Source organism: Malaya genurostris, chromosome 3 (genome assembly GCF_030247185.1).
Source record: "Malaya genurostris strain Urasoe2022 chromosome 3, Malgen_1.1, whole genome shotgun sequence".
Lineage (NCBI taxonomy): Eukaryota > Metazoa > Arthropoda > Insecta > Diptera > Culicidae > Malaya > Malaya genurostris.
The window spans coordinates 223,480,445-223,502,750 of NC_080572.1; the positions used below are offsets into that span (position 1 = coordinate 223,480,445).

General features: G+C 40.4%; 1 protein-coding gene across 5 annotated transcripts in view; it reads left to right on the forward strand.

The window, feature by feature from the left end:
• The window catches only part of LOC131439177 (uncharacterized), a 169,087-nt gene that overhangs the window by 141,183 nt on the left and 5,598 nt on the right, over positions 1–22,306 (forward strand). For 4 of the 5 annotated variants that reach the window (XM_058609890.1, XM_058609891.1, XM_058609892.1 and 1 more), the window contains exons 5-7: positions 9,407–9,436; positions 9,957–10,287; positions 10,344–13,686. In XM_058609890.1, coding sequence (XP_058465873.1) covers positions 9,407–9,436; positions 9,957–10,287; positions 10,344–13,686 — 3,704 coding nt within the window. The remainder of the gene's footprint in view (positions 1–9,406; positions 9,437–9,956; positions 10,288–10,343; positions 13,687–22,306) is intronic. The other variant, XM_058609895.1, reaches the window with a different exon arrangement.

Here is a 22,306-nt window from a genome sequence, read left to right on the forward strand (position 1 = left end):
CAATGATACTTCGTTTTTGTCTTCAAAACCATGTGCTTCACTCGTAACATTATCAATATTAACTATAAAAATAAACTACCATAAAAAATTGTAAATCGTCTACTCTTGAAATTCAGTCGTCTTTGACAGATACATACTTGTTGATGCTTTTATTGTACAAACTTCAGTAAAACAGGTAGCGAAGGAGTTAAAACAACCACATAACTCATGGGCAGAGATGCCAGGTAAATTTTTCACGTTTGCACTCCAATACAAGTTTATAAGTATGACGAGAAAAAACGAACAAGAAGCCTGACGCAATTTTTTTAAGTCTGTGGATTTGATGACTGTATAAAATAGTTTCAAAAGCCTGTAAAAAATCTACAAAACTGCAAAGTCTGCTTACAAAAGAAATCGTCAAATTTACATGCAAATCTGCAACCTGGCACCTGTGATTCTGACGCTCATTATTTTGCTATTCTGCGGCGATTCCGTCGCATTCTATGCTACGCTGAAAATCACAATATTTCAATAAACTTAGTTCGACTTTTGGCAGTATAGCACCATCCTATGCGACTGTAAAAAATGAAATAACGAATTCAATCGTGGCCGTTGTTTGCTTGCCGATGCATTCAAAGAAGGTCGTACAAAATCAGTTGTTTTGCCAGAAAACCACGATGCTGTGAAAAATCTGAACGGCTTAAACAACCAAATATTTGAGCGCCGAAAACGTCGAATTGATGGGCCACCGGCCGTATAGTCCTGACTTGGAACCTAATCACTTCTATTTGTTCACTTCCGTGAAGAATAAACTGCGGGGAGAGCAATTCAATACTCCTGAAGAAGCTATTGAAGCATTCAAAAATCATGTTTTACGGGTACCTCAAGAAGAGTGAAAATTGGTTCAAGCGTATGCAAAAGTGTATTGATCATCTAGGTAAATATTTCGAAAAACAATTAAATCATTTCCGATTAAATATACTGTTTTGAATGTTAGGCTAAATCCATAAGTAACAACCCTCGTATGTCCTGTGCTAACAATTGTACAGTCTTTTACATCAAAGTGTGGTCATGGTTACATGTAGAAACAAAGATTCCATTCACGTCAAAAAATTAACAAAATCTATTGGAAAGCTTCGGTTTACTAGATGGTAATTCTACCAAGCAAAGATTCGTCAAAAAAAATGAGAGCTGGAATCTAGCGTGAAGATAGTGTAAAAGGAAAGAGGTCACTAGGATTGTCCATTTGTACCACTTGATGCGAGTCCAATAGAAAAAGTAAGGGCATGTTTAGGAGTGTTGCAGTTCTAGATGCATAATTTATGTCAGTTTTAAAATTTAAATCTGGAAATTATAACAAGAAAAACTGGCAGCCCCATCAACAATACAAAAAATGGAACGGCAGCATATACCAGTTATAAATTTGAAAGTAGAACTGTTCGAACAAATAAAACTAAAACGGTTTGATGGAGATGTGTTTTTTCTAGTTTTAGTTCTATTATAGATCGCCCATATAAAACTTCCAGCTACTGAATTTGCTATAAGAGCTCTAATCAAAATACAACTTTGCAAACGTAAGCCATATTGGTTGGATAATTTTTTCAGCAAGATTTTAAATAAGAATTTTGGGAAGCATGACCCGGTGTTTGGCCATAATTGATGCAGAAAAGACTGAAAAGGCCGTACATATTACTATCATAATAATACTGATTTTTTTTGTTTCGATTAAAGAGGTTTTAATCTTTCGATCATTCGCCTTTTCGGGCCAGAAACAATTTCTTTTCAAGGTTGGATCTACCCATCATCCGTCCCCATTATACTGACTTGTTCATCAATCATTACCGATGTTTGGTAGAATTTACAAACAATCCGTTAATATATGGACGTCATGAACTGTAAAGCGTTAGCATTTTAAGATAAATTTTACTGATAATCCGTAAAATTAATGGAACACATAAATTTAAAAAAAAATACATCCCGTACATTTTCTTCGTCTAACAAGTTCATTTATGGTTATTCACTGTTCAATAATGAATAAAACTAATTTACCAAACACAATTTATATCATTGATCAATGTCGTCCAGATCAAATAAATTGAGTGAGCCATTTTGTTTGAGAGTTTGAGTTTGTTTGAAAAATCTGGAAATTACAGTCATAAAAACGAATTCGAAAAACTAAACCCTTAACCCCTAGATGACCTAAATTTTCACTTCTGAAAAATAAATCAAATTGGCAGATATGATTCCTACTGGTGTTCAAAATATTTACTAAATTGAGAATAAATAATGAAATTTATACGTTTGTCGACCATATCAGTGAAATAAATGAAAATTTATTTTTCACCGAGATTTAGCGAGATTCTGTAATTTATTTACTGTTTACTGTGACATCGCACAATGAAAACCATTTTCTTCCAATTTTGGAGAATAGCAACTATGCGATTCGATTTTTCGCGAAATTTTTACTATTAAAAAACTATTGAGAAGTTTTTATGTCGGAAAAAAAGGGGAATTCAAAAATGATAAATCTTTCGAATTGAATATCTGTGCAATTATTGCGGTCCATAGAATACTTTGCATGCTATCAACCCCTCTCTCAATGCTTCAAAAGATGATAACTTAAGGGTGTTAATTGATGCAACGCAAGTAAAATGATCAATTTACTTTAGTTTTCTGTACAGAAACAGTAAAAGGTAAAAAAATTATTTTAGAAGTATCTGCAGTTAGTAAAAAATAATTAAAATGACAAATGTATTGCGCATCTTTAGAGGCTAAAATAGCAAAAATACTCAACTTCCTGTTCAAACAATGTCACTCGAAGTTGAGCTTTGATACATTCAAACAGTGTTGGTGATTGCCGAAAATTTTACAGAATCTTCTCTATATTTATTAATATTGTATACAACATTTTCAATCCGGTAGAAGATGCTACAAGAACTCGAATCTTTCAATGCATGAACCGCGAGAGAATGTTTCTACATTTCTTCGCTTCACTTTATATTCTGAGTATTTCACGACCCTTAAAAAAAATACAGTCTGATAATGAATGGTGTTGTGTGGAATTTACCAAGAAAGAATCACAAGTTGACAATTCTCGATGAACATTACAAAAGGTCCCAAGTGCAAATGACAGATTCTCTTTATTTACTTACTCTTTCAATTATTACAGCTTATTCCTGTATTTTTCAACAATTTCTGAACTACAGATCGAAAGTCGATGGGTTCAGTCGTTATTCTATTTAAAGGGTTCGAAAGAGGGATGACCGATAGGACCGTAATAATCGAAAGAGAACGTAAACAAAGAGAAACTCTCATTTGCACTTAGGACCTTTTCTCGTGTTTGTCTTCAATTATCGCAGAAAATCGAATCGATGATTAGACTTGATGATTCTCATACTAAGTTGCAATATTTCAAAACCATTGTGTAGAGCATTCACATACATTTTCATAGACACAACTTATACAAAGGTTATATGCACATAGTTAGGATAAGCGGCAATAGTAAAATAATTCTATCGCAATTATCAACTGCCTATATAGAATCGGATCGCGAAACGAGAATACGCGCGAAACGTTTGTTGCTTCAGAGAGAATCCCCACAGCAGCGAGCTGGTGTCTATTCTATGTTAAATGAACCATACCGGTTTTTTGTTGCTGCGATGATATCCGTCTCTTTTTGATGGCACTGAATGAATCGTGTGAAGAGTTGCTAGTGAGCGTTCTTTGATATGATAAAAGCCATCCTTGCATACAAATGATAATTTTAGTGACATTAAACTAATTAAAGTTTATTTAGAAGATAAAGAATATGAAAGCTATAGAGCCTTAGAACTCAAGTGAGAGTCCGGATGTGAAGATAGTCAAGTACTAATCCACAACTAGTTCTGATACTACTAAGTCCGAACTATGTTGCAACAAAAGCACGAGCATGTGTTTTATGTTACTCCTAAATTTATCTAATATTAACATTCTTGTCGGTGACAAGTAGTAACAAATTTACTTGATATAAGTTATTTTCAAGTTGCGTATAAACCGGTTATTCAAGCATGTTCTTGCAACGAAACGACAACTAGTTTTTGACTTGTTTTTAACGGATCTCTTATAGACGTTGTACTTGATGTTTTTTTTTTTCACTAGTTAAAACTGTACTTTTTGAGTTGTGCAAGCGGTTAGATGTAAGCAACAATTACACTAATTTTTTATTGCAAAATAATCACAAATAAACTGCCGCACTAAAAATTGTTACTTGGATAAAGAACCGAATTGTGAGACGTGACTAGGGTCATATCAGTAATCAGGATAACTTTAAAAATTCGTGTGAAAAATCCACGTAACTTCGGAGATCTGCTTAAAAAACGCGCAACCTCGGAAATTCGCGTAACTTTGGAAATCCGCGTAAAAAAACCGCACAAAAATAATCGCGTAAAAAAAGACCTCAGAGTAAATTCATTAAAATTTTCTTATCGCTGGAAGAACATCTCCGTATTGCTCCTTGTTGTACTTGATGTTTTTTTTTTTCATAAATACGTTTATTTCTTAAGGCAGTTTACATAAGTTTTTCTTCGCCGTAGCATCACTTTTACATAATATTCTTATCCTAATTTAATTCTAACATAGTCACAACGTTTTGAATTTATTAAAACATATTCTCTTATAGCTTAAATATCATCTTAGGTAACTCGTCATTAATTATGAAATCTACTCGGAAATATTATTTGAACCAAACGATTACCTTCTATAAATTATAAAATAAGCTGTTTTTTTTTGACATTTTGTTGATAATTTCATAAACCGTTTCGAGTTTGTTTGTATCATTACATAATTTTTATTTTTATTTAGCTATTGGATGAACTCATGGACGCAGCTGGGATCAGAGCTAAGTCTTAAAAGGGGCCTTTATTAAATTGAAACTCCAATTTTCTTCATGAAATGATAAATAAGTTTCATGTATGAAAGGTTACGACAAGCAAGAATGTCTCGAACTGGGATATTGGATAGTCTACCTTGGGTACGCAAAGAATTTATTAGTTGAGATCTGACATCACGATACTCCACGCATGTCCAAACGACATGATCAATATCCCGATAACCTTCTCCGCAAGCACAATGATTAGTCTCGGAGAGCCCAATTCGAAGGAGATGTGCATCTAACGTGTAGTGATTGGACATGAGTCTGGACATCACACGAATGAAATCCCTACTCACATCCAGTCCCCTGAACCATGCCTTTGTCGATATATTCGGAATAATTGAGTGCATCCACCGACCCAGATCATCTCTATCCCAAGAAGCTTGCCAGCTGGCAAGTGTTCTTTGGCGAGACGAGCTATAGAATTCGTTGAAAGCAATCGGTCGCTCATAAATTTCACCCTCAATAGCACCACGTTTGGCTAAAATATCGGCTCTTTCATTGCCAGGAATGGAGCAATGAGCCGGGACCCAAACTATAGTGATTAGATAATTATTGTTTAATATGTCGTTCAGGCACTGTTTTATTTTGCCCAGGAAAAACGGTTCAGTCTTGCCAGTCATGTTTGAGCGAATGGCTTCAATTGCACTCAGACTATCTGTGAAGAGGAAATAATGGTTTGGAGATAATGTGACGATTACACTCAAACTATAATGAACTGCTGCTAGCTCTGCTATATAAACAGATGCAGGTTCTTGAAGCCTAAATGAGGCCGAAACATTATTGTTGAACATACCAAACCCTGTCGCTTCTTCAATTCGCGATCCGTCCGTGTAAAACATTTTCTCAGAGTCAATATGCCTGAACTTACTTGAAAATATTTTTGGGATTTCCGTCGAGCGTAGGTGATCCGGGATTCCACGCACTTCGCGCTGCATGGATGTGTCGAAAAATAAAGTTGAGTCAGGGACATTTAGGAGGCTGACAGTTGTACTTGATGTTACCATGCTTCATGTAGCGTAAATTGTTAGTATCTCTAGCATATTTCTACTCTTTTAATAGATTACACTACTCGTTTAATTTAGTCGAAGCAAACAGACATTCAGATCTAAGTATCTTTGTTCCTTAAGTAAAGTTGCAATTTCTAGTACTAAATGTCGACAGCAAACCCATTTAAAGTAGACAGCAATGTTTTTTTTTGTGTTCCCGGCGTCCTTTTGTTCGCTAGGTTCACTCATTTCTGGTTTTCTAGGTGTTCGTCACATCGTTCGTATCGTATTATCATTGGACTGTAAATAAATCCTTACTTAGTCATATCTATTGGTGTATTGTGGCTATTTTTCTTGCAATGCTCGGCTCAAACGCATCAATTGCCATTGGTAGACCTATCCTGTGATTGTTTCTCTCGGTTTCAGTAGCTCATAATACACCACACCCAGCTGGTTCCACCATATGCATAGCATAACCTTCAGACCATGAATGTTCTAAACGCCGTTCCTGACGTTTCGGATTACCGTAAAGGGCCCACTTTTCTTCGCCAGTAACAATTTAATGTAAAAAATCTTTTCTTATGTACCGTAGAAGAAGTGGTCCGCACGCGAATAAACTGAGTTCGACGTCCCTTGGCTTCAATTCATACGGCACCCAATTGTCTACCTTTTGGATCATTCCCATTGCTTTTAAACGTTGAGTTCTTCTGTTATTTGCAACGGATTATGATTCAGCAATTCCTCCAATACTTCAACTTCTAACTTTGGTGGCGTTCAGGCTAGTTCTTCGTTTTCCAAATCAAAATTGTCACTTTTTAAGTGTTCAAACTGCACCCCACACGTTCGCTCGACTAGAGCATGCTCATCGGACGCTTACCCCAAAATACGATGACTTTCGATGGCAGTTTTCTGTATATTGAAAAAACTCCCCGCAAAAACACATTATTCATTCAGGGGTCAGGTAAATTTTGTGCTAGGCCACATAACCGTTTTCAAAATGTTTACGTTTCGTCTTTGACTCATCAGTGCATAGCAGTTCAAATTGAACTGCTTAATGCAAAACTTGGCAGCTCAATTTGAACCGCTAAACAGACGTAAAGTTTCTGCTATTCATAGAACACTCTTGATTTTCAACGAAGTGCAACGTCTTTACTCGACAACGCGTTTTCGTTCGGCACGCCAGTAAAGATCGGATAAGTTCAGAAGTAGTAGCATAACAAAGGAACAATTTGAACAAATAACGGGTGTTTTTAGGAGGTTTGTTTTTTTTTCTATAGGGATCACTCTATTGTTTGAAAGTTGTTTTGACAGTGTAAAGTGACATCTCTACTCAGTATTGTTTGGTAAACCATCATGGATAGGTTAACTCCAGAACAATGCTTCCAAATCGTGGAAACTTATTTTCAAAATCAATGTTCAATCAAAACTGTTCATAGAGTACTTCGAGAATTTCATGGTGCATATAATCATCCGTTTGAGACCACCATAAAGAACGTAATTATCCAATTTCGGTCTATATTCACTGTTTCGGATGCCAAGCCATCAACAAGAATGAGTGCGTACAGATGAAAATATTGCCGTCGTTCAGGCCAGTGTCGAAGAAAACGACAATTTATCGATTCGTCGTCGTGCGCAAGAAGTTGGACTTTGTCCATCGACTTTATGGAAAATTTTGCGTAAAGATTTGGGTTTGGTGCCATACAAAATTGAAGATGAGGCAAGAATTGAAGCCACACGACCATCGTATGCGCTGTGAATTCAAAAGCTGATAGCTTAATAAATTGGATGATGATCCGTTTTGTTAACCGCAAAATTCTTTTTTTATTGATGAGACGCAATGCGTTGATACGTCAACTGGCAAAATTGCCGTATTTGGATAAAAAAAGTAAATCCACACGCCGTTCAAGAATTACCGATGCATCACGATAATTGTAATCGACGTAAGCATTTCAAAAGGGCCTAAAAGCAATTGACAGATTCTCTTTGTTTGCTTTTTCTTCCGACTATATCAGCATTATCTCATGTACTATTTCGATTTAACAAATTAAACGAGCGAAAACTCATGTAACTGTTATTATGAAATACATACTATGTAGGATAATTTTGAACCAGCAACTTAAAATGTGGTTTGTGAATGGATTTTTATTGTTGCGATTATTATTATAACTATACCGGCTGCAAAAATACTACACATCACGAAGCATGTAAGTTCGACGCATATCTTTTCGAATAAACTTCAATACATCGTGACGCATCCGAGAATCTATTGTACGTCAGCCGCACATCCTGTAAAGTGACCGAGCTTTGGTGTCGATTTTCGTTTTCGTTTTCTTTACCGCATGTGCGAATCGAATACAGGACACAGCGTACTTCGTTAGCAGAGGCGGTTTTGTGTTTTCTTCTTCTGTATCAGCGCATGTACCTATTTATGCTTTATAAGAAGGTTTGCAATCATTGATAATCATAACCCTGAAATTCAGGAATTACTCATGGAATCATAAGAGCTTTCAATTGAAACTAATTTTGCGTATATATGTCAAGCCATCGCTGAGCAAAAAGGGGTTATATTTTAAAATTTGTGAACAATATTCCAGGTGTTTGCGGAACATTTGTTAAAATCGACCACGCCATCTCTGAGAAAAGTGAGGAAGTAATTTGAAATTGGAATTTTTAGACTAATACCCCCGGAACCGGAAGATGTATCCAAATAAAATTCAGGAACTTTGTACAATCGGCTCAGTCATTAGTGCACTTATTTTCATTTTTGGCACATATCACTTTGTGATCCCGAAACCAGAGGTTGGATTCAAATAAAACTCACTTACTTTGTATGGGACTACAAGACCTTTGATTTGAATCCATGAGTTCATGAAAATCGGTTCAGCCATCTCCGAGAAAAGTGAGTGCAAAGAAATGTTACATTCTTGCATACACAAACATACAGACATTTTGCATAATCGAAGAACTGATTCGCATGGTACATTAATCTAGTCCCCCTGTGTCTCGGTACAAAAATCGGTTTCTATATGAGAAAGTCAAAAACAGAAAATATTTGATTATTAATTAATTAGTAGTCATAAATAAGAAAATCAAAAGAAGAAACAAATGTTGCTGAATCGAGATAGTAAAAACGAAAATAATATTGCTTTAATTTATTATAACTAACTTGGATTTTTTGGGATAGATTTTAGATTGAGTTCCGTGTTATCTTTTTCTTTGGCTTTCAAGCCAATAAGTAGTAATCAATCCTACTAACTCCAACAAACGTACTCAGCGATTGTCATCGAAAGCCTAAATAGTCATTTGAACTATATTTTAACCCTTCCGCTCCGCTGTAGCCTCAAATATTTTGTTTATATACCATGTGGTGTTCGTAAGAAACACGTCATCCATTTAACCGACCAGATTGTAAAATATTATCTCCGTATTTTTTCTTCACATTCCTCACATTTTCATAACATCGCTTGTGCGAAAAAATAAAACACTCAACTATTGCTGCAAATGAAACTTTTCCAAACCATTTCCAAAGGAAAAGCATTATGCACTATGTACAAAGCTGGTAAGGCCATCAAGAATCGTTTTTAATTTCGTTAAGCCATGTTTTCCCTTTTCCATCAATCTCACCTTCGACCATATCACATACCGTTTCCGAATGTGCATCTCCCCTTGTTAAATAACATGCTAACCAGCCATGCTTTTGTACCCTTCCTCCTGTAAATTACATCAACATGTCCCTCGAAAAGTGCCACCTAATGTTGGGAAATGAATAGATAATTGGTACTTTCAATGTATGGAATAACTCTTTCTATTGTTTCCCCAGTTACGCTCGTAACTCACAGCCGACTATTTCGGATAAAGATGTATCTCATAGCATGCTCCTAGTGTCACCCAATACCGCCTCTATTAATTTGTTCGCGTATCTGGAATTGGTTCAAATGTGTATTTCACTTGAAAAACTTTCCCCATCATTCCTGCATCGAAGCAAAAACTTTTCCCGGGCTGTTGCTGTGACAAAGAAAACTTGTAGAGCAGGATCGAAGACGACTAATCGTTCTTTTGTTATTTTCATGAATATTCAGTGCCCCTAAATCAACAAAACCATGGATTGGCAGTTCGAAACTCAACTGCCGCGGAGGGAATTCCCCCGGCCCACTGGAAGCTATCTTTTTCGGACCACAGGTCGGCGGAGGAGCCAAATGTGGTGGCGGTTCGGCCGGCCGACTGCTGCACGCTCGCAATGTCCATAAGGAAATCTGTGCCTTGCTGCTGGGAGCCCTCGAGTCTCTACGGCTTTCGCTACAGGAATTCTGCACCGTGCTACCACACCAATGGGCATCCTTGACGGGATCGACGCCACTCTCCAACCTGGACACGGAACAAAGACTGAGAAAACTGGCTGATTCAGCAAAGGTGAGTCTGAACAAAGTGTGAGCTAATTAATTCTAATTTGTGAATATCCTTTCCAGTTAATGGATACCGAGGATGACCTTGCGGCGCGGGCTAACTCGGACATAGCTCAGCTTTGCGCTGAATGCATTCTCTACTGGAGACGTGTCCTTTCGGCATCCACTCAACCAACGGTACACAGTTTACTGTCAAAAAAACATCACATACTTCGAGTTAGACGGTTCGCTGAAGGGTTCTTCGTGATTGAAAATCCTCGGCACACGGCAAGTGGATGCTACGACTCAAACTATCAAAACTATGCATCAATATGTGACATGGCGCGTAGATCGAGATATCTTTCAAACTTGCCACCGCTACCGGTTCACTGCACACCCCTAGATGGAGATGCCAACTCACTTCCTCTAATTTTTGAAGATCGCTATACGGATTCAAATGACTACAGCAAACGTCGATCCGGCAGTGAACCACATCTTAACGGTCATAATGGGACGCTTGGAAAATTGAAAACGCACCATCATCAACCGAACAAGATCGCTCCCATCATGAGTGCCAAGGAATGTTCGTGTGGAATTTCAACTTGCTACATTGAACCAATTCCAAAGATGTGCAACAACTACATGGGACTCATGACGACACGGTATGCCCTCGGTGGTGACATCCTGCAGGCTAGTCTAACAATTACCCCGGCTGCGGCTGCTTCCCAGAACGGTCTTTGCACCAAACCTCTTTCACGTCACTCGGTTTCCACACTAGCCGATCCGGAATGCCAATGGGATCAGTTCAAAGCAGTTTATAGTCCCGGAACAATCCTAACCGGTGGTACACTACCAACACGACACAGTAAATCACTGGATCAACTTGAAGTTCAGAACAACACGGCATCTTTACCACGTCACCACATTCATAATGTCAATTATAATAACCACAATCAGAAACAGATCATCTATCATCAACCCGGTAACGCCATAATACAAGCGATTCCATCAAAACCGAAAAAAAACCCGGTCCAAGCCGAAGATCTGCTGAAGAATATAAACGAGTTCCGAGAAAAATATAAAAACCCCGGTGATTCGCGCAAAATGGCCACAACCAACGGTTCTGTCGGTCCTGCAGTCTACGAAGTCAAAGATACGGCATGTCAGCTGATCAAAGATCACATTCCGCACACCGTTCAAATTCAAAACCGAATGACGAATGGATATGCCGTTCCGAAACCCAGCTATGTTCACGAAACGGACCACAAAAAGTCACAAGCCGGGTGCTACTACAACTCACTACCGAAAGGGGCTGGTATGGGCCTGGTCATTCCGCCGAGAAACTCATACCCACCGATCCGTAGCAAAAAGCAACAGTCTACCGGATCGCTCAACACGAAAACGGATTCCAATACGATCCCACGAAGTAACTCTTCTCAAATGCTACCCTGTCAAAACGGATCTGCGGGTGTCACTAGCAGTAACACGCTACCACATCGATCGGTGGAGTTTGCTCGAGTTCGGGTGGCCGACTTCAAGCATATGGTCAACAACCAGCGAAGAAATAGCAAGGGCACCAATGGTACCAATGATTCGAGTAGCACCGATAGTCCCGATATCACTCCGAAAACGCGAAGTAAACAACGCCGACTGCTCTCGTCGGCCAGTGTTCCGTTCAAACTAGAAAATCTAGAACTAGAGCAAGCGGGTGGTACCAACGGTTTCAGTGAAAGTTTACCCAATCTAGCACCACCGCCGGCGTTCAGTAACTCCCCGCTACCACCGGTACGACTACAGCGAAGACATTCTAGCAGTGAGTCAACTTCTTCACTAAGTGAACAATCCGGATGGGTTTCTAGTCGGCGAAGCAGCATCCCTTCCAGCCCCGATACACTGCGGAATGACAATCGAGTTGTCAATGGAGCTCAGTTAAGAAAAAGACTTTTAAAATTGTTGAACGAACAACCTCGGCTTATGAATCGCAAACCCGCAAACCAATCTCATGAATTTTTGGTTCGAAGTAACCAAAGCTCGATGAAATCAAGGTCGAACAATGACAACATCAAGGGTTCGGTGCAAACAGAAAATTGGAACAATCTGGAAAAGGAATGGAATGAACCAAGGTCGATACAGAAAACGACCGACCCTAAGAAGAGCGTTCAACACTCCACTTTAGATACACGAGCGCAGAAACGAAGTGCGAGAAAAGAAAAATCCAAATCCGACTTTGACTTGGCCAACATTTCCGATTACGTCTTCGAAGACCTACGGTTATTGCCTCCGCAACAGTTCCGTGATGCGCCACCACCGCCAGACGAGTTCCGCGATCCTCCGTCGTTGATCGAAAACATTCCAAAAGAAAGTATTCCTAAGCAAACAACCCTTCCCAAGCCTGTACCGGTGCAAAGTAAACAAACACAGCCGCAACCTCAACCACCACCACCGTTGATCCCACAACCGCAAGCAATTCCCTCAATGGTCATTCAACAGCAGCAGATTGTACCATCGGTTCAGCAGTACCAAATACTTCCGGTACAGCAACAAGTTCTCCAGCAACCACAGTATAGTAAACCAATTCAACAACCGATTCGTGCTCCGCTCGTTTTCAAAAAGTACGAAATTCAAGCCATCGATAACCCGCTCTATCACATCTACGAAGTAGTAAAAACTCCCCGCCCGGTCCTAAAATCCCAAAGTTCTAGCGAACTCGCTGCCATTGCAAAATGTGCGGAAACACTCAACAACCCGAACGCTACCATAAACTCTACCCATCAAAATGGTCACCATCCGATACAAAATCATCCGATTCCTCCGGAACGCAATTCGTCTATGCGAGAGCTGCACCGAACCCCACAGCCTAAACCGGAAGAGGACGAATCCAAGAAACGGGTCGATCCACCTATGCAACTGCTGGAATTTGAGAAATGCCGTGAAGAGTTTCGCAAACAAATCAACTATTCTGGATCGATCTACTCGGACTACCAGAAACTTGCCTCAGAGATGCCTTACTTCCACATCAGTGACGAGTTCCGTGCATTTTCCGCCAAAGGGTTGCACCTGGTAATCTGCGTCCATGGTCTCGATGGAAACTCGGCTGACTTGAGACTAGTTCGAACCTACCTAGAACTGGGACTGCCAGGAGCACATTTGGAATTCCTCATGTCCGAGCGAAATCAGGGTGACACGTTTTCTGATTTCGAAACGATGACTGATCGACTGGTTGCTGAAGTGTTGTATCACATCGAAACCTATCAGCTGAATCCCAGCAGAATATCCTTCGTAGCACACTCACTAGGCACCATCATCGTACGGTCGGCTTTGGCGAGGCCACAGATGCGTCCGCTGCTATCAAGGTTGCATACATTTTTATCGCTATCGGGACCACATCTAGGCACGCTGTATAACTCCAGTGGGCTTGTTAATATGGGTAAGTTGATTAGACTAGGTTTCTAGGTACCAAAGTCTGGTGTACTGTCTAAGAAAATAGGTAATTTCCCGAAAAATCGCTCTTGGTCTCGATGACCCACATTCCGCCACTAGTACACAACCTCATTGAGTAATACAAAAGTTCGACCTGATGCTAGACACATATCTCAGTACTGGTTTTACCGTTTTTTTCTTACATTCTTTGGAGTGTAATAGAATTACCAGAAACTCAACGATGAGTGGGATTTGCGCGATCTTTTGTCTAAGTAATCTGGCTCTTTGATTAACAACAATGTTTTAGTCAATGAGTATTTACAGTCTGTTACATGAGAGCGTGGTCACTGTTGTGAGAAAATGAAAAGACTCAACACGAAAATACTTTTGAATATTGTTTTATTAGATCAAAAACTTGCATGCAAATACACTAATAGCAAGTCCAATCCCGTTCAGCGTTAATAATGGTTTGACACCTTCGAGCATACTTTGAGCGAAATTTTGCGCAAATTCTTCTGAAAACGACAGACAAATTTTGTTAATTCGACGAACAAACTGCTTCAAATTTTGTGGTCGGTTCTCCCCAAGCTTCATCTTCATTTGAGCCCAAGCGATCTCAATTGGATTGGCATCGGGCGACTGAGAGGGCCAGTCAAAGGTCACGATACGAATTTGCTCCTTTCAAGACGTTTTTGCACATGTTTTTTCACTCAACATCGGTTTTTGCAAAGTATTTCAAAATTTCACATTATTTACGATCAAATGTCTGCGAACAGTTCCGTACGATATATTTGAACCTGTTTTGATCAATTTTGAAGCATCTTCGCGCGAAGTTAATGTCGGATTCTTCAAAAACAGGTCACAAATCACTTTTTCGTCTTTTTCCGACAATACACCGAGATACCCGCGATTTGGAAAGTCGACGACATTTTTCACCTCTTTAAAACGACTAACCCACTTACTCACAAACTATTTCGACTTTTGCATGTATTTCACCGCGGCAGCTTGCGTCATTTTGGGACATTTCGGATACGAGCACAAAAAAAACTAGCGCGAAGCGTAAGCGGAAAAATGCTGAGATCGAATTGTAAACGATAGTCAGCTGATTTATTCTCGCATTGCATGAAGGACACTACTGCCCTTTGTGTTAAAAAAAATCACACTATTCCACTCTACCGATCGCGAGTAATCGTGACCACGCTTTTATGTGAAAGACTGTATTAGTTGATTAGACTGTATTAGTAGAACGGAGACTGATCGAAATTATTTTTTCTTCAAGCCTCTTGGCTTCAAGTCTTTCAGCATGAATCGGTAGAAAACTTTAAAAGTATCTGTCCAGCATAGTCTCTTTTTTGATGAGATGTAACCAATTTGATAACTTATATCTGATAAGACCTCTTTCAAAGTGTATTCACAGTTTTATTACTTCTATTTGCACTATAAAATTTCTATATTGGATATTGTTGTGGTAGTTATATCTCAAAACTCTTTGGGACTTAACTGAAACAGACAAAAAATGAATTTAATTTTATGCCTTTCATTTTTATGTTTGGCAAAAATACAGTAGCTCATAAACAAAAGCTAACGGAGATTCTTTCATAATTTATGTCCACAAATTTTACCAGCTGTTAGAGTTATAGCAGACCCTGTCAGCTTTGAGCGAAATCAATCTTCAATTCAGCAACAATCACACGGCATCACATTCAACATATCATGCCAATTGTATGGATGCGCAGTGCTGCTATTTTTCGCACACGAATTTGACATTTCTCTCCCCTACTTCTCTGTGCAAGGTTTGAAAGCGTCATGTTCGCAAAAAAGGATGTTGCCAATGACTTGTTCGCGAAATGTGAGAGCTGGATATATTGTTAATATGATGTCTTTGGTTATAGGCAAAGTAGAATTCATTCTGCAAGACTCTGGGCATAATTCATTACTGATTTATACCAGTATAAAATGAGCTACGGCATAACAACACACAATTTTGACAGAGCTTTTTCAAATAAAATTGACGGTGCTTTTTCAGGTGCCTATTGAGATATTTTTCATCACATCCCAGGATAGAACAATAGGTGAACAAGTTTGATTAAAATCTGCAAAAGAAAAACTATTTCATTTTTCGCTGTCCCAATTCATGATCTAGCTTTTTCAAATCTTTCTATGATTATAACTGGATAAGAATTTTAGAATGTTGTCGGTCGTACTACGGCCCGGCAGATTTAGTAAGTCACAAAAAACCTGTTCTAATCCACCTAATGGTGCTTTAAAGCCTTTTTCATATAACTCAGGTTTTCATTAATATGATTCTTCGAAAAACTTTTCTTTAAATATTGAATAAATTTTAACAATTTAGATTTTCAAGACATTTTTTAATTCAATAAGAACCAAAAAATGCATGAATTAAGGGGTAAGGCCACCAAGCGCGTCAAAACAAATATAGGACAATTTTAGAAACGTTTTCCAGAAATATAGTGATAGCTATCGAAATTTATTTCTCAGTGTTTAATCAAGTGTACTTCAACGTATATAATAAATGACTATTACATAAATCCATTGCCGTTCCAGCCTTCCGAGCGAACGGACGTGCTTTGTGTTTACTGCGAAAAAAAACCAGTGCCGTGTGTGATAACGTGACCGGACGATCAAAACTAGATTATATCGCTATTGTGTAATAGACAATAGTGCTTTTTTCTGTGAGAGGTTTTTTGTACATTATACACTGAAGCAGTGCATTGTTGTGAGCGGACGATCGAAACAGTACCGTTAGCCGGTGATTGTTTGATCGATCAAGGCCAGATTTCAGTGGGCATTGTGATTATACTGTGCGGATTATAAGTGAGTGTGCTTTTTCCTCTCGGAGGTTTTTTGCACACCCTCGAAGCGGCGATACGCCGATCGACGAGGGCTTGGCCCCCGTTGGATTAAAAGTTAAGTACTATTATTTTGTATATTTTTTTTTCTTCTTCATTCGACCCCCCCCCCCCCCCCCCGAATCATTTATTTCTGCGCGGAGGTAGCTCCGCGACATGTCAAATTTGACTCCCGACCCCTCCGTTCTCGAAGATCAGATGGAGACTTCTGTTGGCAGCAATAAGTCTCGCATAAAGAGTTATCCCGATGGGCTTGCACTCTCGGCCGGGCCTTACTCGGTTTATTTCCGGACCAAGGCTAAAGAAAAAAAACTGAATGTTTTGAAAATATCGCGGGATCTGTCCTCGCGATACAATACTATAAAAAGTATTGATAAAATACGACCAGATAAGCTCAGGGTTCTGTTCACCAGCTCAAAGCAGGCTAATGAGCTCGTTCAAAATGATCATTTTACGCGGGAGTACCGCGTCTACGTGCCAGCTCGCGAAGTAGAAATCGACGGTGTGGTCACCGATTCGAGTTTGACTTGCGAGGACGTTCTTAAGTACGGAGAGGGCTGTTTTAAGGACCCCTCACTTAAGAACGTCAAGATACTGGACTGCAAGCGATTGCATTCAGTATCGATCGCCGGGGATGGAACAAAGTCTTACCCCCAATCTGACTCTTATCGTGTGACCTTCGCCGGCTCTGCTTTGCCCAACTACATCCTCTTGGACCGGGTTCGTCTGCCTGTTCGTCTTTTTGTACCTCGAGTAATGAATTGTACCAATTGCAAACAATTGGGGCATACAGCTTCTCATTGCTGCAATAAGCCCCGGTGTGCTAACTGTGGGGAGGCTCATGCGGATGGCTCTTGCGGTAAGGATGCTGAAAAGTGTCTCTACTGCAAGGAGGGTCCGCATGACCTAATGGCATGTCCTGCGTATAAGCTGCGAGGAGATCGGATGAAGCGTTCCCTGAAGGAACACTCCAAGCGTTCCTTTGCCGAGATGCTTAAGAGTGCCACCCCTCCTAAACTGACAACGAACCCATATGCCTGCTTGTCAACTGACGAGAGCGATTCTGACGACCCTTTGGAAGGTCCATCATCGGCGGTCCCTCATAGCTGTAGGAAAAGAATGAATAAATCCTCTCATAAGCTACCTAGTAAGGGCTCGAAGGTGTCTTCCGAAGGGCTTCGAAAAGTTACAGCTAACGGGAATCGGGACAAACCACCGAAGCAAAAGGCTCCTGGTCTCGGAAAACTCAGTTCCGAGATGGAATTCCCACCACTTCCCGGGACAACAAAATCCCCAAACGTCCCTGAAAATCTATCAGAGAACCAACTAGGTGCTGGACTTATCAAGTTCTCTGATGTTGTGGACTGGATTTTTACAACTTTTAATATTTCTGACCCTCTTAAAAGCATTTTAATTGCTTTCATGCCAACAGTAAAAACATATTTAAAGCAGTTGACTGCAAATTGGCCCCTTCTTTCAGCGATTGTATCCTTCGATGGCTAAATCATCCATCGAGGTCACGGATCTAATCACTGTTTTACAGTGGAATTGCAGAAGTATCATTCCAAAAATAGATTCTTTTAAATTTTTAGTAAATAATCTGAAATGTGACGCATTTGCATTGTGCGAAACTTGGCTAACTTCTGAAATATCCTTAAACTTCCACGATTTTAACATTATTCGCCTGGATCGAGATGATCCCTACGGAGGAGTACTTTTGGGGATCAAAAAGTGCTATTCTTTTTATCGAATTAACCTCCCCTCGATATCAGGTATTGAAACTGTCGCATGTCATGTTACAATCAAAGGCAAGGATCTTTGCATTGCTTCAATCTATATTCCCCCAAGAGCCTCGGTTGGGCATCGGTGGCTCAGTGATATCATTGAGCTCCTTCCCGCACCGACGTTGGTTTTAGGAGACTTTAACTCACACGGTACGGGATGGGGCTGTCTTCACGACGATAACAGATCAGCTATGATCCATGATATCTGCAACAACTTCAATATGACAATCTTGAATACGGGAGAAATGACACGGATTCCTGCACCACCAGCAAGACCAAGTGCGCTGGATTTATCACTTTGCTCGACATCGCTACGGTTGGATTGCACATGGGAGGTAATTCCTGATCCCCACGGTAGCGATCATCTACCGATCGTAATATCAATCACCAGCGGCTCAAAACCATCGAAGACAATCAATGTTTCCTATGACCTCACACGAAATATTGATTGGAATAGCTATGCGACCGCGATATCTGAGAAACTTGAAAGAACACAACAACTTCCTCCGGAGGAAGAGTACACGTTTTTGGCTGGCTTGATTCTCGACACCGCGACTCAAGCTCAGACGAAACGTGTACCCGGCGCAAAAACTAACATCCGTCCTCCCAACCCGTGGTGGGACAAAGAGTGCACAAATTTAAACGCGGAGAGAGCCTCCGCGTATAAAATATTCAGAAAAAATGGAACACCTGATAATTACCGGAATTACGCGGCGTTAGACGTTAAAATTAAGAACTTGATTAGAGCTAAGAAACGCGGTTACTGGCGTCGGTTCGTAGACGGCCTAACAAAAGAAACATCTATGAGCACTCTTTGGAACACAGCCCGACGAATGCGCAATCATAACACAACGAATGAAAGCGAGGAATATTCTAACCGCTGGATATTCGATTTCGCTAAAAAAGTATGTCCAGACTCTGTTCCGGAACAGAAGATCACCCGCGCCGCGACACCAAATACAAACGAAACACCGTTTTCGATGGTAGAGCTCTCACTTGCGCTCTTGTCATGTAACAATAAAGCCCCGGGATTAGACAGAATAAAATTCAATTTGTTGAAAAATCTGCCTGACCCCGCCAAAAGGCGCTTGCTGAGTTTATTCAATAAGTTCCTTGAGGACAACATTGTTCCACATGACTGGAGACAAGTGAAAGTGATATCCATTCAAAAACCAGGAAAACCAGCCTCCGATCACAATTCGTATCGGCCGATTGCTATGCTTTCCTGTATCCGGAAATTGTTCGAAAAAATGATTCTGTTTCGTCTAGACAATTGGGTCGAGACTAATGGCTTACTTTCAGATACACAATTTGGTTTCCGCAGGTGCAAAGGAACGAACGATTGTCTTGCGTTGCTCTCAACCGAAATTCAAATGGCATTTGGTCGTAAGGAACAAATGGCGTCAGTTTTCCTAGACATCAAGGGGGCTTTTGACTCAGTTTCTATAAATATCCTATCTGAGAAGTTGCATCAGCATGGTCTTTCACCAATTTTGAATAACTTTTTGTACAATCTATTGTCCGAGAAATACATGTATTTCGCGCATGGTGATTTGTCGACAATACGATTCAGTTACATGGGTCTTCCTCAGGGCTCATGCTTAAGCCCCCTTTTATACAATTTTTACGTAAACGACATCGATAAATGTATCAACACATCTTGCACGCTGAGACAACTTGCCGACGACAGCGTTGTGTCCATTATAGGACCCAAAGCTGGCGATCTGCAAGGGCCGTTACAAGATACTCTTGCCAACTTATCCACATGGGCTCTTCAAATGGGTATCGAGTTCTCTACGGAGAAAACTGAGCTGGTTGTATTTTCAAGGAAGCGAGAACCAGCACAACTACAGCTTCAACTAGGGGGTGAAAACATAGCTCAGGTCTTCACATTCAAATATCTCGGGGTCTGGTTCGACTCCAAAGGCACCTGGGGATGTCACATTAGGTATCTGAAACAAAAATGCCAGCAGAGAATCAATTTTATTCGTACAATAACCGGAACTTGGTGGGGTGCCCACCCAGGAGACCTGATCAGATTGTACCAAACAACGATATTGTCCGTTATGGAATATGGATGCTTCTGCTTCCGATCCGCCGCGAACACCCATTTCATTAAGCTGGAAAGAATTCAGTATCGTTGTTTGCGTATTGCCTTGGGTTGCATGCAATCAACTCATACGATGAGTCTTGAAGTGTTGACGGGCGTCTTACCGTTGAAAAACCGGTTCTGGGATCTCTCATATCGTTTGCTCATTCGATGCGACATTTTGAATCCTCTGGTGATTGAAAACTTCGAAAGGTTAGTTGAGCTTAATTCTCAAACCCGTTTTATGTCCTTGTATTTTGATTACATGGCTCAGAATATTAATCCTTCTTCGTTTGCTTCCAACCGTGCTCATTTCTTGGATACTTCTGATTCTACTGTGTTTTTCGACACATCCATGAGAGAAGAGATTCGTGGAATTCCGGAACACGTACGCCCTCGAGTGGCCCCTAATATATTTTATAATAAATTTAGAACAGTCAACTGTGAAAAGGTGTTTTACACTGATGGATCAAACATCGACAGGTCCACAGGCTTCGGCATCTTCAATCAAAACATCACCGCTTCTTACAAACTCAGTGATCCGGCTTCAGTTTACGTCGCAGAATTAGCTGCTATTCAGTACACCCTCGAGATCATTGAAACATTGCCCAAAGACCATTACGTCATTGTCACGGACAGTCTAAGTTCAATAGAAGCTCTCCGGGCAATGAAGCCAGGAAAGTATCCCCCATATTTCCTGGGGAAAATACGGGAACACTTGCGAACTTTATCTGAACGGTCTTATTCAATATCGTTAGTCTGGGTCCCTTCGCATTGTTCCATTCCGGGCAATGAAAAGGCAGACTCATTGGCTAAGGTGGGCGCATTACAAGGTGACATTTATGAAAGACCAATCTGCTTCAATGAATTTTTCAGTATTTCTCGTCAGAAAACTCTCGAAAGTTGGCAAACTTCATGGACGAATGACGAACTGGGACGATGGCTACACTCCATTATCCCTAAGGTATCGACGAAACCTTGGTTCAAGGGGATGAACGTGAGTCGTGATTTCATTCGCGTTATGTCACGACTCATGTCAAATCACTATACATTCAACGCACATCTCCGGCGTATCGGGATCGTGGAGAACGGGCTCTGCACCTGTGGCGACGGTTATCAGGACATCGAGCATGTCGTGTGGTCGTGCGTAGAGTATCGCGACGCCAGATCGGAGCTATTGGAATCCCTCAGGGCCCGAGGTAGACCGACTGAGGTTCCGGTTCGGGATGTGTTGGCGAGTCGGGATAGTTCATATATGCTTCTGATATATCAGTTCCTCAAACACATTAATATACAAGTGTAATCTGTTACATCTTGCTTAGAAAGTTCCTCCTATTTATCGACGTTATTTCAACTGTGGCTAAGAATTATTTTCACCTGCAGGTTCGACACTAACTTCCGCCGATTATCCCGATTCCTCATCTGTCCACCATCTCCATCGGAACTAACAAGATCTTTTTGCTGTCACTAACCTTTTCGCTTCCCCCCTCCCCGTCTCTTCTCCATCTCGATGTCAACTAATTAGAGCTCTGTCGTTCTTAGTCATTTCGTTCCCATATCCCCATTTTACTTCGTTTTCCGCAATATTTACTTCTCTATATTTTTTCGTTATATTTACATCACCATCATCGCCCACGGAAGGTCGCTCTAGTCATGCGGGCCACCCGCCGGGTATTCGTAGCCTGGGGGTGTTTCCCGCGGACCCACACGGACCGAGGGATGCGGCCAACGTCATCTGGAAGACTCATGATATTTTCCATCCACCGGCCGGTGCCGATCGCCAGCTGAAGGTTGGATCTGCCAAAGTCGACCACTGCGACCCCAATACAACATTATCCAATCATACTATCCTAGTTTTAAGTTAGTCATTAATAAAATTAGAAA